General features: G+C 45.1%; 2 protein-coding genes across 2 annotated transcripts in view; both read left to right on the top strand.

Annotated features, from left to right (window-relative positions):
- Positions 1 to 623: 623 nt before the first annotated feature.
- On the top strand, positions 624 to 7,002 carry LOC8053123 (28 kDa heat- and acid-stable phosphoprotein). The gene is made up of 6 exons (XM_002435895.5): positions 624 to 821; positions 1,494 to 1,606; positions 2,428 to 2,553; positions 3,273 to 3,403; positions 4,957 to 5,108; positions 6,603 to 7,002. Exons 1-6 carry the CDS (start codon positions 803 to 805, stop codon positions 6,665 to 6,667), a joined length of 606 nt encoding a protein of 201 aa, XP_002435940.1. The 5' UTR covers positions 624 to 802; the 3' UTR covers positions 6,668 to 7,002.
- Positions 7,003 to 12,086: 5,084 nt separating this feature from the next.
- The window catches only part of LOC8053132 (DNA excision repair protein ERCC-6), a 30,574-nt gene continuing 27,948 nt past the window's right edge, over positions 12,087 to 14,712 (top strand). The window contains exons 1-2 of the mRNA XM_040215448.3: positions 12,087 to 12,260; positions 13,347 to 13,651. Coding sequence (XP_040071382.3) covers positions 13,347 to 13,651 — 305 coding nt within the window. The 5' untranslated portion in view covers positions 12,087 to 12,260. The remainder of the gene's footprint in view (positions 12,261 to 13,346; positions 13,652 to 14,712) is intronic.

The following is a 14,712-nucleotide window of genomic DNA, read 5'->3' on the forward strand; positions in this document are numbered from 1 at the left end:
CGGCGAGGCTGACGTCGAGAGGATGGCCTAGTCGTTCCAGCCACCAAAGCGGCTGCTTTTGTACGAATTTCGAGTGACATTTTAATCTTCTATAATCATGTAGAGGGACAATAGCGACTTCTGGGGCACACAAAAGAGATTTTTGGGAAGTGGGGAGTTCCTTTTTCCCCTCTTCTCTCGTCGTGGTACCGTCACTACCTCTCAAGGTTCCTAGACGGGCATTACAAAGGAGGCGTTAGCGACATCCACCAGGTGCTCTTTGCTAATCTTTTAATTCGTTTTAAAATTCCTTTTCGTGACTTTTTTTTAAAGAAGATATTGGTGTGTTCGATGTGATACTGCTCCTTTGAACACATATAGGCCAAAAAATGAGCGCCGAAATTTCGTTGGAGTATCCCTTTAACGTTGCGTGCACTCAAGGAAAAACAAAGAAAATAAAGCGCGAAAGTTCCATATTCAAAGTTTGTTGGTACATAGTTTATTTTTAAGACACTTCTTCAAACAGTAACCAACAAATGTCAATTTTTTCAAAAAAAGAAAAAAAAAAGGAAAAAAGAAAAGAGAAAAGATTTCTCAAATAAAGGAATCAGAAACTAGCGCCCTCTGGGAATACGGTGCTGACCAATTTTCGATTGCTTTGAACCGTCCTGTAATATTCACCCTGTCCGCCGCCATAGTTCCGTGCAAGCGACTGAGGTTCTCGGGCGAGCATTTTCTGTTACCTTAGCGCTATAAGCCTAGAGATTAATCTCGATTCGTAATACCATTTTAATCTTTTCGAGGCACCCAGGTAACTCTGAAAATGCCTCCCAGGGGAAGAGGTAAGTCCAGCCACGACGACATTCCATCACCACGCAGCTCCACACGCTTTCGGCGCCTATCCGTTACAATGGTCCTCTTCAAACGCGGTCCCATATAATTTCAACGCGTAAGCTGTAAGGTAACTGATACAAAAAACAACAACACAAAAAAACCACTAAATACTGCTAGGCTCTAGGCTGTCCGCGGAAACACGCATCTTCTGTTGCAACGCTGGCGGCACGACTAAGCCCGCCAGGCATTCATCCAGGCATATGTCGTTTGTAATCGTTCACAAGCGTTCGCTTCATCCGCGCTTTGTAACCGAGTATAATATTTTGTTGGGAGTGTGCTTGTCACAGTTAGCCAGCCACACTAGTACTCGGGTAAGTTGAGATAAATTTAATTTTGATTGCGACATAGCCATGTAACGTTTACGACGTTCGTTGCGAAGGGAGTACGTATTTGCGAGAGAGCGGGTTTCATGTCGATGACATTTGTTTTGCTCGAATTCTGCAGGTCGTTATGTCCAGATCGTGTCGTGCTTGTAGAACAAATATTTTTATTGCCAGTCATTGTCTGTCATTGGTGGGAATCCGAGGCTATTTTTGATTGTCACCACTTTGTTTGCCTTAAAAGTGTTAGAACACATGTTACACTGGCCAATCTATCGATTGATTGATTGATTTGTGCAGGTCGGGGCAGCAGCCGTGGGGGCGGTGGTCACAAGGGTCAGCGTAGGCATTTCACCAACTTGGAGGAGCTCGAACGCGAGAAGCAAAAGGAAGAGAGGACCCGCCAGTGGAAGGTAGGGCTCGTACAACCTTCGGGGGTCCCTGTGTCGTACCCCACAAGCCATTGTTGTAGTAGCCTATAGGTGGTGGTAAAGGCGGGAGCAGAATGCCGCAAATCACGAGTTGACATCGGTGTTCTCTCGCTTCTCCTCAACTTTATTTTATTTTACACAATGTCATGCCAGCACTTTTGTGCATAACAGAGCTTGAAACACGTTAAATACAGACCTTGTGAGTGATGTTCTCCTGCTTCTTCGTGTATATTGAAGCGTCGCCAGCAGTACGGTCCCTTTGGCACCACCCAACACCCGCGTCTCTGCACCGCCATTCAGAAGTGGTCGAAATGCGACTACCTTTCCCTCTAGATTATATTATATCTATGCAGTTTATGTGGAGCGCAAGTTTGTCTGCTTCTTTTGCAGGGGTTGTGGTGACGTCAGAACGCCGAGCTATGATTGGCTGTGGCTGAAGGATAGTGGGGTAGACCTTAAGGCAGCTTGCTTTGAGGTCTACCCACTATCCTTCAATCAGAGCCAATCACAGCTCGGCATTCTGACATCACCACAACCCCTGCAATGAAAGCAGACAAACTTGCACACCACCATCTTTGGTTACTGGACTGCAGTTTGCCTTCTGAGCGTGCGCAATGCCTCTCTAGTGTGGAACATAGGACGCCGCGCATGGGACCCCAGTCCGATGACTCGGCATTTTTCGCCTGGTGGAAAGGTGTATACTCTGTTTCGCCTCACAATCGACTACAGTGGACGCCACTGCCGTCCCAGCCGATCCATGTTGTAAACAAGTCGCGTGACCCGTGGCCCGATTGCTCTTTCAGGCTCAAAGGGGCGAGGGGGATGACGAGAGTGGATCCGAGGACGGTTCCAGCTCCGAGGAGGAGAGCTCGGAAGAGGACGAGAAGCCCAAGACCGCCGAAGGGGAGGGACCTAGCGAGGAGGAGCAGGTACGCACACTTTTCACTTTTCATCTGTGTCATTTATTAGACATTGAGGGCCCTTGTGGGTATTGCACATTGGTTGTAGAGCTGCGGAATGTTATATACAAGCAATCAACGAAAAGCTAACACTGGAACATTCTTGTATGAAACATCTAACTATCTGGATGAGTATTGACAGCACTTGGTCCTTCTGGGCGCCAGTTGGGGAACATCCGGCACCGGTGAAAAAAAGAAAAAGGGAATTGTTCCAACAAATGATGTGTTTAGGGAATGTAGGGACTTGGTAGAAATGTGGGGAACTCTGAGAAGTTGGGGAAGAAATTTAATGGGCAGATCTTTTTCCGGGAAAGATTCGGCAATGTTTAGAAGGAACTTTTAGGAAGTCAAGAGGAGTCTAGGGAATATTTGGAGAGGAGTGCCTCCAGAATGACCTGTGGTTGTTGAGGAAATGAGGATCTTGTTGAGTTCTAGGAAAGAAGCACTGAGGAAGTTGTATCCTGGGGAAAACCTGCAATCGCCTGAATGGGAGATGTTTGGAAGTTTGAGTGAAAAAGCATAGAGGATGTCTTATTTTGGGCAAAATCTGGAGTTGCCTGAATTAGGAACTAAGAGGGAGCTAAAGAATAGCCAACAAATTTTTTTTTTTATTAGGAAGGAAATTGGGGAAGCTCGTGAGGTATTTTTAGAAAAAGCGGTGCCTTCAGATCCGGTTCCTCTTCCTCCAGCAAAAGGCGAAAGGGGTGGAGCATCTCATCGAGGTGGAGAACCCCAACCGGGTGGAGAAGAAGGTGAAGAAAGTGGCACAGCTGGATGAGAAGGACCTTGCGGAGGCGCCACAGCTGTCCAGGCGTGAACGGTGAGGACGTCGCATTGACGTGGAAAAGCCCGTCCTACTTAGCGACGCTGTTCCTACACACAAACTGTTGTACCATTTTCTTGAAGGGTAACTGCAAACAAAAAAGAAGTGTGTTTTTAAACAGTTTAATTGGGACAAGCATGTCACAAAACAAATCTTCCGCGAAGAAACGAAATTTATTTTAGCAATATTTACGCCACAGGACGTAATTTAGTCGGAGTTACAACCTCTCCACATTTGAAACTCGCGCTCTTTCGACGCGCGCGGAGTGGCTGGTATACGTCACTCCGTGACGTATAGCAGCCACTCCTTTACGTTTAATACCAGCTTTGTGGCGCGTGATTTAAAACAGACAATAAATCCGCAAACTAAAATCAGTCTCGCGGAATAAATATTGCTGTAAACAATTATTTTTTGCAGAAAAATTGTTTTGTGACATGCTTGTCCCAAATAGGCTGTTTAAAAATACACTTTTTTTTTCTTATCAATTATCCTTTAAATCACCTTAGACTGGGTGGAGAACGAATAGACTATATCGTGGAAGTGAAGTATTGGTTTTTATTTTCACTGTTTTTGCTTGTGATGACGGTCCAGGTCCAAATAGTGGTGGGTTCTTCGTTGTTATGTATATTTTAGAAGCAACTTCATGCCTTTTTTTTTTTGTTTGCACAGGGGGTTTGGGTTAGTGTAGTTGTGTAAAGATGGCACTAAACCACTTTCTGTGATAGTCTATTCATGGTTGTAATTCAATCTATGGGTGCTAAGAATCCTAAAAAACAAACATGATACTCATGCATTTCCAATTTCTTTATTAAAATCAATATCAAAAGATAGATTACCTTGTAACTATCACAGGCACCAGAGGGCGCTGTCGCACGAGAAAGGGCAGGGCTTGGCTCTCCTCGTCCAGTGGCGTCCTCTGGTGTCTATCTCTTGATACCGATTTCAACAAGGAAATCATCGGTGCATGAATGTAATGTTTTCTTTTTAGGATGCTTAGAGCTCATAGGTTGAGTTATAGCCATAGACTATTGCAGAAATTGGTTTAGTGTTAACTAGAGTAGAAGAGGAGCACTGTCCTTTTGTTATATTGATGGTGGTTTGTCTTTCAATGGTCTGATTTGCAGGGACACTCAGGGTTTAAATAGTGTCAGACCCTTTTGTGTATTTAAAAGCTTTCTCTTTGTGTGTGTGTGTTTTTTTTAAGCAGATGTACTTTTGTTTTGGTGGAGGATGACTCGTTCTAGGATATATGCCAGGTCTTTTGTGTGTGCTTGCGTTCTGAACTTGGGGATGTATTTCTACGTGGTGTGGTATTTGGCGACCTTGAGAATGTCGTACATATGAGAATGCCACCGAACAAACAAGTCAGCCGAGTTTGAGACGTTGCCTGCTGTTATTTTGTTTCTTTCTCTTCCACTATGAATTCTTCTTGTTCTGCACCCAGTCTCGGGTGGTTTAAGAAAGCAGTATATCGACACCAGCTCGCCTGTGTCGTCACTTTTTCACGGCGAGAACCATATCTCGAATGGCTGTGACCTCTGTTCGTCCAGGGAGGAGGTAGAGAAGCAGAAGGCCAAGGTCCACTACCAGAAGATGCATGCTGCCGGGAAGACAGAGGAAGCGAGGGCGGACCTCGCTCGTCTGGCCTTGATCCGCAAGCAGCGGGAAGAGCAAGCGCGCCGCAGGGACGAGGAACTCAAGGGTGAGCTTCCCTCCCCCTTTTTGGGGGAGCTCGCGAGACGCGACGCCAGTTTAGGAGGCGCTTGTGTTTCAGTTCTTTGGATCCCGGTTTTCAAAGGAGAATTTTTAGTTCTGTTCCCTCATCCCTTGGAGGCCCGTTCACGCACTTCCATTTGCTTAGGACCGAGTTCTTGTGATCTTTAACGACGAGTATGGTTGCGGCTTTGCTCTTGGGGGGCCTTTCGTTTGGCTGTTGTTAGTACATTGTTTTGTGTTTGTTTGTGCTATTGCGTATTTCGATGGTGTAGGAGTTCTGAGCTCTAGACATCACGAACCGAGGCATTTGTATCTTGAGAAACCACTACGATGGTCTGTCTGAATGTGCCGACGTTTTGCTAAGGTAATTAACTTTTACAGAAACGTTGGCTACCACAGTCTGATGCTTTCAGGAAGTTCCCTTCAGTGCGCTGCATAACAGCATGTTTAGAAAAGGTGTCAAGAGAATCATACTTGATGGTGGAATTTTCAATTCTAAGGGAAAAGTGGAACAATCTGATGATCATTTCTTCCCTGGTCACCAGACCAAAACTTATACGAGTAGGTCATGCAATGGGGAGGTAGGGCGAAAGAGAATCTTGCATCGTCAAAAGATATTGGTTTAATGAATGCAAGTAAGGGTATCAAGCTATGAAAACTGCAGTGAGTAACTTTCACTGGGCTGCCAGAGGGTCACACCACTGTCATTTAGGTTATGTCTCATTTCTTTCTTGTACTCAAGTTTGCTGGGAAATTTCTAAAGTGCCATGACGAAACCTTGAATGAATTGGGGGATTGGAAGCTAATCTTCTGGGCAGCTAATTTCCCTAAAGTGCTTCTCCAACATTCCCAAAAGGCTTCTTTGACGTTTCCTAAAGGCTTCTCTGACAAGAGAATATGCTGGTTGTGTCTATCTGGTAGCTCTGCAACTCCATATAATTAGACTGAATGTTTTGCAATACTTGCATAATCAAATCTACGGGCTATTTATGAGAAATGGTCGCTTATAACTTTGTCAAAATTGTTTCTAGCCTAGGGTGAAAGAATACTGCATTAAATATATGCTGTTGAGACCGATTATAACGAAGTCGGTTATAACGAAATAGCGGCTACGGCGAAGCGATCACGATTTCATATTCCTTTTAACACTTCGTTATAACCGGAGTCCGTTATAACGAAATAGCGGATATAGCGAAGTGATTTCCAATTCCCGTTGGCTTCCTTATAACCGGTCTCGACTGTACGGATCATAAGTGTTCCAGGTGCCCAATGGGTGGCACCAGTGTGCTCCCTCAAAGGCAGCTGCGAGGGAACGCCATGTAGTCGAGAACACTCTAATGCAAATGTGTGAACCAGCCTTGAAAATTCCTAAGCTGTTTAAAACAGCTCCTAATTCTCTGCAGGCTGGCAACCTGTTCCCAGCCTCAAAATTACAAGCTCGGTTTAAAATTCTTGACGCTATTTCTTGTCCCATTTGCAGCAAAAGAAGCGGAGAAAAAAGCCAAGGCGGAAAGCATCAGCAGAGCTCTAGGGAAGAAGACATGACGCCTCTTCATCGTTTTTGCCAAATCGAGAAGCTGCTTCATTACTGACCTTTTTTTTAATAGGCCGTGTTTGCGCAGGTTTTGCCGAGTCATCCTGGTCTCACTTCCTTCTTTTAACATCCCCGTTGTTGTAATCGTGGGTGGATAAACGCCAGCAACATTGATCAGGACTAACGCATTCTTGGAGAGTCGACCTGAGTTGCAGACGACGAGACGAATCTGTCTTTGGCTTCTGTTTTTTTTTTCTTTTGTCGTCTGTTTTGAGATGATCGGTCGCTGACGGGTTCGTGTGCGTGTGTGGCGGAATGTATTGGAATAAAAAAAAAAGGCAACGGAGATGAGTCAGTTCATTATAGTTACTTGTGTCTTGTTGGTGTTGTGTGGTTTGTGAGAAACAAGTTGAACAGTCAGGTAAGGTTGAAATTTGTGCATTTGACTCATCTGCACTGAATAGATTGGGGATTTCCAAAATTAGGGGCAAGCCCGCTGAACTTGCAGCATTTCAAAATCCCGAGACCAAGAAATGCAGAAAGTGACGAGCCGCCAGTGTTTTCTTTTTCTGCGTTTCCTTGGCCCCTGCTATTGCAATGTTGTTTGACAAGGTAGACAATGCCTTCAGTACTAGGCTTTGATGATTGCTCATAAAATATTGCTAAAATTCAATGATGCAATGTTCTTATTCGCAGCCTTTTCCAGTTTTGCTATCCTGTCGTCACTCCCTGACACCACAAAGAGGCCCTTTGGAACTTTTGAAGAGAAGGCTTGATTGGCGATAATGTTTGCCAACCAATAAACTACCACAAATCTGTCACCGCTCGCGTTGCATTCCGAGAGCCAGTGGGCCAAGAGCGGGGCGCGTATGGATTTTGCCTCCCACTGATTCCCGCAATGCATACCGTGGCATTGCGCCGTGATGAGGTGCTTCGGGTTTTGAAACAAGTCCATAAACATCCATTTTTAGAGCGCAGCTCTTAGGGGGCCCGTTCCCGGCTTGAGCGGCGTCGGCGTCGCCGACGCCACGTGCCGATCGACCCGACAGCAGTGAGCATACCAGGAAATTAGTAAATTAAATTAGCTTCTATGGTGGTCACCCTTGTTTTGTACTTCCTCACATGCTTTCACTTGGCTTCGTCTTGATGCTCCTACGAGGCACCGGCATGCTGCTAATACTGCTAATATATGGTATCATTGACGTGCTACTAACCTCTTGCTGACGCTTGACTGCCAGTAGCGGTGATCTCCCGTTGACATTTGTTTTGCAGCCACCAGATTGCTTCGTAGGAGTTTGATTTGATTTGATTTGATTTATTTTGCACAGATCAGGCACGTACACGGCAGCGTGCAAGGCGAAGCAGAGAGTTATTGCGCGCTGGCCGATTTCACTTTCTTTTAGCATCTCTTTGTTCCTAGAACACTGCTGTAATTGCGACTGGAAAATCACTTGTAGTCGCAACAATAATCAAGACTGGCGCGCTTGGAGAGGCAACTAGATTTGCAGACGACAGTTCAACCACGACCAACTCTATTACTTCCGACCACTCCACCCGCGAAGGCCACAGCGCGCGCCTTGGCGACGTTCTAATTCGCGCATCTGCCGAGAGATGGCGATCCGTCTCAGCTGTACTCTGGCTGTACTTGGTGCGCCTCGGAGCATTGCTCGGAGCCTCGGGAAGCGTTCGTTCTTGCTTATTTCCGAGCTTGTTACGCGTGGTTTGTCTCGTTCTTGCTTTTGGGCTAAGTTATTTTCTACGCTTGCGGCAGTTGAAATCGCGTGTCGGTGGTCAGATATTGAAGAATGTAATACCCCTGTCAGATGGGCACGTTAAATGGCATTTAAGCAAAATGACATTAAAAAAACCAATTTGCGTGTTTAATACGCCACGCTGCGCGTGCAGCCGCCACATGCAGAGCCAGCATCAAGAGCCGATTTGCCAAGCGGTGAATGACATTCGATCAAAATGACATTTACTTTCCCGACTGACAGGGGTATTAGACGGGCTCACAGGAGAAAAGACAGAATGGTCTACTGCTGGGCATTTCAGATAAGATCGAAGAACCATGTCCGGTGACCATTTTTAATTTCGGTGAAAAAACTATATTTTGCTGGCTTTATGCCCAGAAGAATAAAACCAATCCTTGTTTTAGGAAAAAAAAAAGTGTATTTGCGAAAAACATTTGTAAGCGCCCCCTCAGTCACGTCCCGTTTTGCGTATCGTGCGATTTTGACATTTCGGGCGGCTTCTCCCAAAGAACTGTTCTGGCTACGGGCCTAGAAACATTCACTGACAAATTAGGCATAGGAAGAATTGACAGAAAGTATTAATCACCGAGTATTAGGGTAGTTATTTAGAGAAAAAAAATCGCAAACACGGCAGGCACATTGCGCAATAACGCTATGGATTATAGAATATTTTTCTCCTCTTCAAACTTTGCCAGTGTGTTGCCCTGTATGTAGTTAATTTTTGCATGAAATATTGTTGTCCTGGTTAGCGGGAGAAATTTACAAGAATTGCTCACACAGAAGCATTTAACTAAAAATGCATTATTTTGAAAATCATTTAAAAAAAGACCACCATTAATATTATTTAAACTGTCTGAAATTAAAGTGTATAGTATGTACTAACAGGGTGTACAAAAAACATGATGCAATATTTGTGTGGCTTTTGAGTTGTAAAGCGAGAAACATGGCCAAATTGACGCTAACGCGGTTGCTATAAATGGGGCGTGCCCATACCCACTCTTCACCATTTCATTAGTATTAAAAAAAGCGTAAAAATGCTACGGGGTGGTCAGGAAAAGACAAATTGACAGCACAGAGGTGGACGGTAGTTTTGAAGGGAAAATTCGTAATACATTTTCGTAGAACCGACCCAAAAATGCCCATGGGCCCGAGCGATCGAGGTGCGCCACCAACGTGCTTCGCTGTGCCTGTTTCAACAGCCGGTATATAGCGTCTCCGTCTACGCGACGTAAAGGAAGCAACCAGAGCGACTTTGCAAACAGATCAGCCAACAACCTTAACAGTAACATGATATAGGAAGCAGGACGCGGCAGAACATGAACCTGTGAGGCGCCAATTGATCCGCTGCCGTGGAAGGCCGCACAACGCGTAGAAAATAAAGATCCACAAAAAAAAAAAAAAAAAAAAGAGAGAGAGAAAGAATTGCGATTGAATGAGATTGTCTGTAACTTAATTTATAAGACAATGGTTTGGAGAATCGTGGAATCCAATTCAGGTATGCTCATTGGACCTGCACAAATGATGGTGCAGAAAGAACAAGTACCAACTACATGAGCTGCAGAGCCACAAATACACGTCAGCGAGGTGTATTTTTTCCGCAATTTGACATGGCACCAGTGCTAGTGATTACATCTAGGGTCGTGTCAAGCTCCAGACAACGTTGTACAGCCTCCGACGGCCCACCAAGTCATGATCAAGTCGGCGTCAGAGATGGTTGCCCCACTGAACACTAAACTGCCGAAAGTGAAACTAATCGAAAGCAAAGGACTGGGACGTTGTGCGTAGAATTCAGCCCTGTCACTTTTTCGCAAAGACATTTTTTTTTCTTCCGAAAACAAGGATTGGTTTTATTCTTCTGGCCATAATAAAGCCAGCAAAATAAATTTTTTTTTCATCAAAATTAAAAATGGCCACTGGACATGGTTGTTCGATCTTACCTGAAAACGCACTGCCGCGTACCGTTCTGCACGTGAGAACGGGGCAAGGAAGTGGGAGTCGGCTTTTATGAATTTCCCACCACAAGGATCAGGGACGAGTGGATAAAGGCCGTCAGTAGCAAAGGTAATTATTATTCACTTTGAGTAGTTCACTAGACAACACTTAATTTCCAATCAAGTTAACATAAAAGCACGCTTAGAACTAACCTTGCTTCACAAAATTTATGCTGAAAATTCATCAACTCCTCAGTACCATAAACCCTCGAGTTCTTAGGAAATTTCAAGTGATCTCCAATAGATCTGTGGCTATATTTTTTGCCCAGGCTGAACGAAAATGTACATTAAATCGCACGTTGCCTCTTTTAGGGGTCTCTGATGGAAAGACTCTCAGTTCAGGAAATTTTTATCAAAAGAATGAGGCGGAAGTAAGTCGTTCATCGACAATTTGCGGCCGCGCGGAGAGCTCAGCCTTCGTTCTGCTCCCGAACTCTACAGCTGAGCTGTGGCGCCATCTAGTAGAGTGGCGCGAAACTAGGCGTGCCGCATCCGGGGACAGCGCTCCCCGTAGGCGCGCCGGGTGAAGTGGTCGGAAGTAATAGAGTTGGTCGTGAGTTCAACGATTCGTTTACGTGCGAGCATCGTCTGCTCTAGAGCACTATATAGCTCCTACGGAGCAGAGTAGCGCAATCCTTTGAACCCCGTGTTTTGCCGACAACATGGCCGACAGAGCGGCTCGGCGCGAGTCACGTGGTACTCAGGGTTCCAGGAGGCGGCCCGCCCTATGGGAGAATACATGGAGATCGACATAACACGGCTGATTAAAAAACTAACGGCGAGTTCACATTTTTCAAAACTAGCCTGTCGTGAAGTTAGTAAAGCGCTAAACACTTTATCAAAGTTTTAATAATATCGGATGCGTGTGTAAATTTTGAGAAGGCAATTTCCAAGGCAATGGCGTTTGAAGCAGACGATTTTTGCTCGCAGCGGAGATGGGCTTTTCGGGTTGGCCGGAGCGGGTCACGTGAATGGTGTGACGTCGCCGTGTCGTCTACTGCATGATGCCGCTCAGGCAATTTTTAAAAAAAAGTTACGTCCTTGTATGGCACAAAACTTATCGCATATTATTCTAAAACGTTTCATTATTATGTCAAAAATAATTTCCATTCCGCACATCCCCACAAAACTGAAGAAACAACGATTTTCTCACGTTCTCCATGCATTTCTGACCGCAGTTGGAACCTCCGGGCGTTCGCCGCTTGTCGCCGAGAGACGGCGTTCTAGATTGCGCTACTCTGCTCCGAAGGAGCTATATAGTGCTCTAGTCTGCTCTGGAGAGAGCGGTCGCTGCCGTGTTCCTTTGTGCGTTTTGGCGTTGGGAAATGCCACAAACAAATAAAACGATGCAAATAATTGGTCACTGTATTACGCATCAACGTGTGTGTGCAACGATGTTGAACCTTTGGCTTGAATGAACGCCGCTCTGCGCGGTTTTTTACACAAAACAGCTTGTGAAGGTCATACAGTTATCATCATCATTATTGAACCACTCGGCCACCGTGCACTCGGCAACCTCGTTGCACTCAGCATCCAATTCTTTATTTATTTTTTGGCTGGAAATAATAAACATCGGTGATTTATAACCGTTGAGAACTATAGTTTCTTGTATTGTGACATTAATTGTTAGGAATCTCGCAGACATGGAACTTTCCGCGTAACGATCGAAGCGACGGTGAACGGGCTGAAGTAGCAACTTTCATGATGGCCGCCTGGTGTGGATCGCGTGGTTGAATCACTGGGTTGAATGAAGCTTTGATGCCCTGTGCACCGCCTTGCAGTGCAGTGTTCCCAAAGTTCCACACGATCCGTCCCTGAAGTTGGACATTCCTACCCTAAGCAGCATTGAGGCCAACACTAAGGTATCGGTTCTCTCAAAGTTAACCTACCCCTGCCCCCCTGTCACAAACGGCATGACAGCCCCTCTTGACACAGCTGACTATCCATCTTTAAACAGGTTACAAAGAGGTCAGAGAAACACTTTTCTTTCCCGTTAACTAATACAGTGATTGTCGAAGGTTCAAGCACCAGTGGAACTGGCACTGACAGTGTGCTCTGCGAACCTTGTAGCACCTCAAACAAACTTCGTATTCTGAACACGAGCATATTTAACTCAAGTTTCGAAATGAACCGCTTGCTCTAATGTCCAGTGTTTTGAGTCAATTATTTATTTTTCTTTACACGAGATGCGTGCTACGACCCGCCTGGGACAGAGGGAGGAGGTATCTTTTCCTTGTCACTGCGTTGGTGAGCTCTAAAATCTGCCACATAGAGAAGAACAACAAAAAAAGTTATATAATGGGCCAGTTTTAGTGCCATTATACCAAAGCCTTCACTTTTTGCTGTCACACTCAAATGAACAACCAACCAACTGACAATTTGCAAACTGGTTCGCACCAATTCTTCTGTAGTGCCAAAAGCTTCGACCTTCTGGGCTTGAAATTGGGAAGCGGTTGAAAATAAGGCATAGAAGACTTCTCAGTGTGTTTCAAAATCAATGTGATGAAATGCGTCCAGCTGTTCCGGCTGTGTTCCTCCTCCTGCTGCCATGGCAAGCCGTCCGACTTCTCCTCATGGCAGTCATCCAATCTTCTCTGTTGGTGGGACACAGCTTGGCTGACCGAAATCTAAAAAAACTTTACCTTAAAATTAATTCTTGCTGTCATTGGTGATGCTGTGATCAGGAACAACGAAGGACCGAACGGAGACAGAAGTCCCCCAAACAAAACTCTTCACACGCCACTGACAAGTATTATTATGAGATAAAATATTGCTCTACGAGTAAAAATACAATCGACAGCCCATTTGGTTGAGATACGAAGCAAATCGAAACCGAAACCTGCATGGGAGCGTGCCCAAGAGTGCTTGACGTGGCTCGCTCAACGAGCGAAAGAACCAACCAATTTCTGAGAATGGAGTAGGGTAACTATGTTTCCTTTTCTGCATAGATGGACTTTGAGGGTACGAGCCAAGCCGACCTCGACAGCCCGTCGTTGGATGCGGAGTTGGGCACTGAGCACCATGGAAGCGCGCGTTTCCTGCCGTCCTTTTTGGACGGCGCATCCGAAGTCCAGAACATCCCAGAGTCAGATCAGGCCGACGAACTGCGCGGACTTGGGATCTCTGTGTATGACCAAGTGGACCTCGAGCGCGGCATCATGGGAGCAGTGGACCGCATGGTCCAACAGAAGGAGAAAGAGCAGCAGCAGAAGGCAGCTGAGAAAGAACTGGCGGCGGTCCGGAAGGAGATTGGGTAAGTTGGCGGCAAACGGTGCCAATGTCTGCACACATTCGGTTTAGTTACTGTTAATGAGGAGTTCAGTCATCGCACGTGCGATGACTGTACTCTTTATTTCTCTGATACTAGGATACTGGGTGGGCACAACAACAGATTTGGGAGAGAAATCATTGAATCATTTGCAATGGGGACTGTAAACAACAACGTTTCTGCACCTTCATTATCATTGACAAAGACAGAGGTCGAATTCCTAACACCAGAGATGACTAGATTACTGACCCCTCGCCCTGACGCTAGAGCTTTTTAAACTTTTATATTTATAGTACATTTCCCTTTGGGACTGTAAACAACAATATTTCTGCACCTTCATTGTCATTGACAATGACAAAGGTTGAATTCTAAGCAATCGGAGAAAACTAGATTAGTGATACCTCGTCGTGATGCTTGCGCTTTTAAACTTTTATATTTACAGTAAATTCCCTTTTCTTTATAAAACACATCTCCTTTTCTCTTTGAGAACGTTGAAACCTTTGGGGGGCGGTTTTATCGTTGTGCCATTCTATGTTGTTGCTAAATGAAAGAGGTCCTGTTCCTCTCCTCGTCCTCGCTGTTTTATACTTTCAAGTTTTGTATCTATTAACCAACATGCTCGTTTTCAATTGTTACTTTCTTAATTCACCAATTTCGATAAACCCTTCTTCCGCTGGAGATTAAGTTTCAGGAGTCGTTGGTCGGAAACTTGTACAAGCAAAGGGTGCCGTTAGGAAGTGGACGGAAAATAGTAACGGTTACGAGTAATTTCAGCGTTTTCAAAAGTAATTGGGTTACTACTTGTGATTACTTTCTAATAAATGTATTCGAGTGATTATGAAATTACTCTAAAAATTAGTTGATTACAAGTCATTTGATTACTCGTAATGAGCACCGTACAAGTAAGGCTTCGAGCCACTAGCATGCGCAGAAACGTTGAGCGTCGGGAAGCGTGCAGCATAAAGTACACCGACGGTACTTGATACCTGGACGAAATCTTACAACGAACGTTGCGTTTTCGTGCACGTGCTCCGAGGGGTTCACGT

Source organism: Ixodes scapularis, unplaced genomic scaffold, assembly GCF_016920785.2.
Source record: "Ixodes scapularis isolate PalLabHiFi unplaced genomic scaffold, ASM1692078v2 PGA_scaffold6__148_contigs__length_123643588, whole genome shotgun sequence".
NCBI lineage: Eukaryota > Metazoa > Arthropoda > Arachnida > Ixodida > Ixodidae > Ixodes > Ixodes scapularis.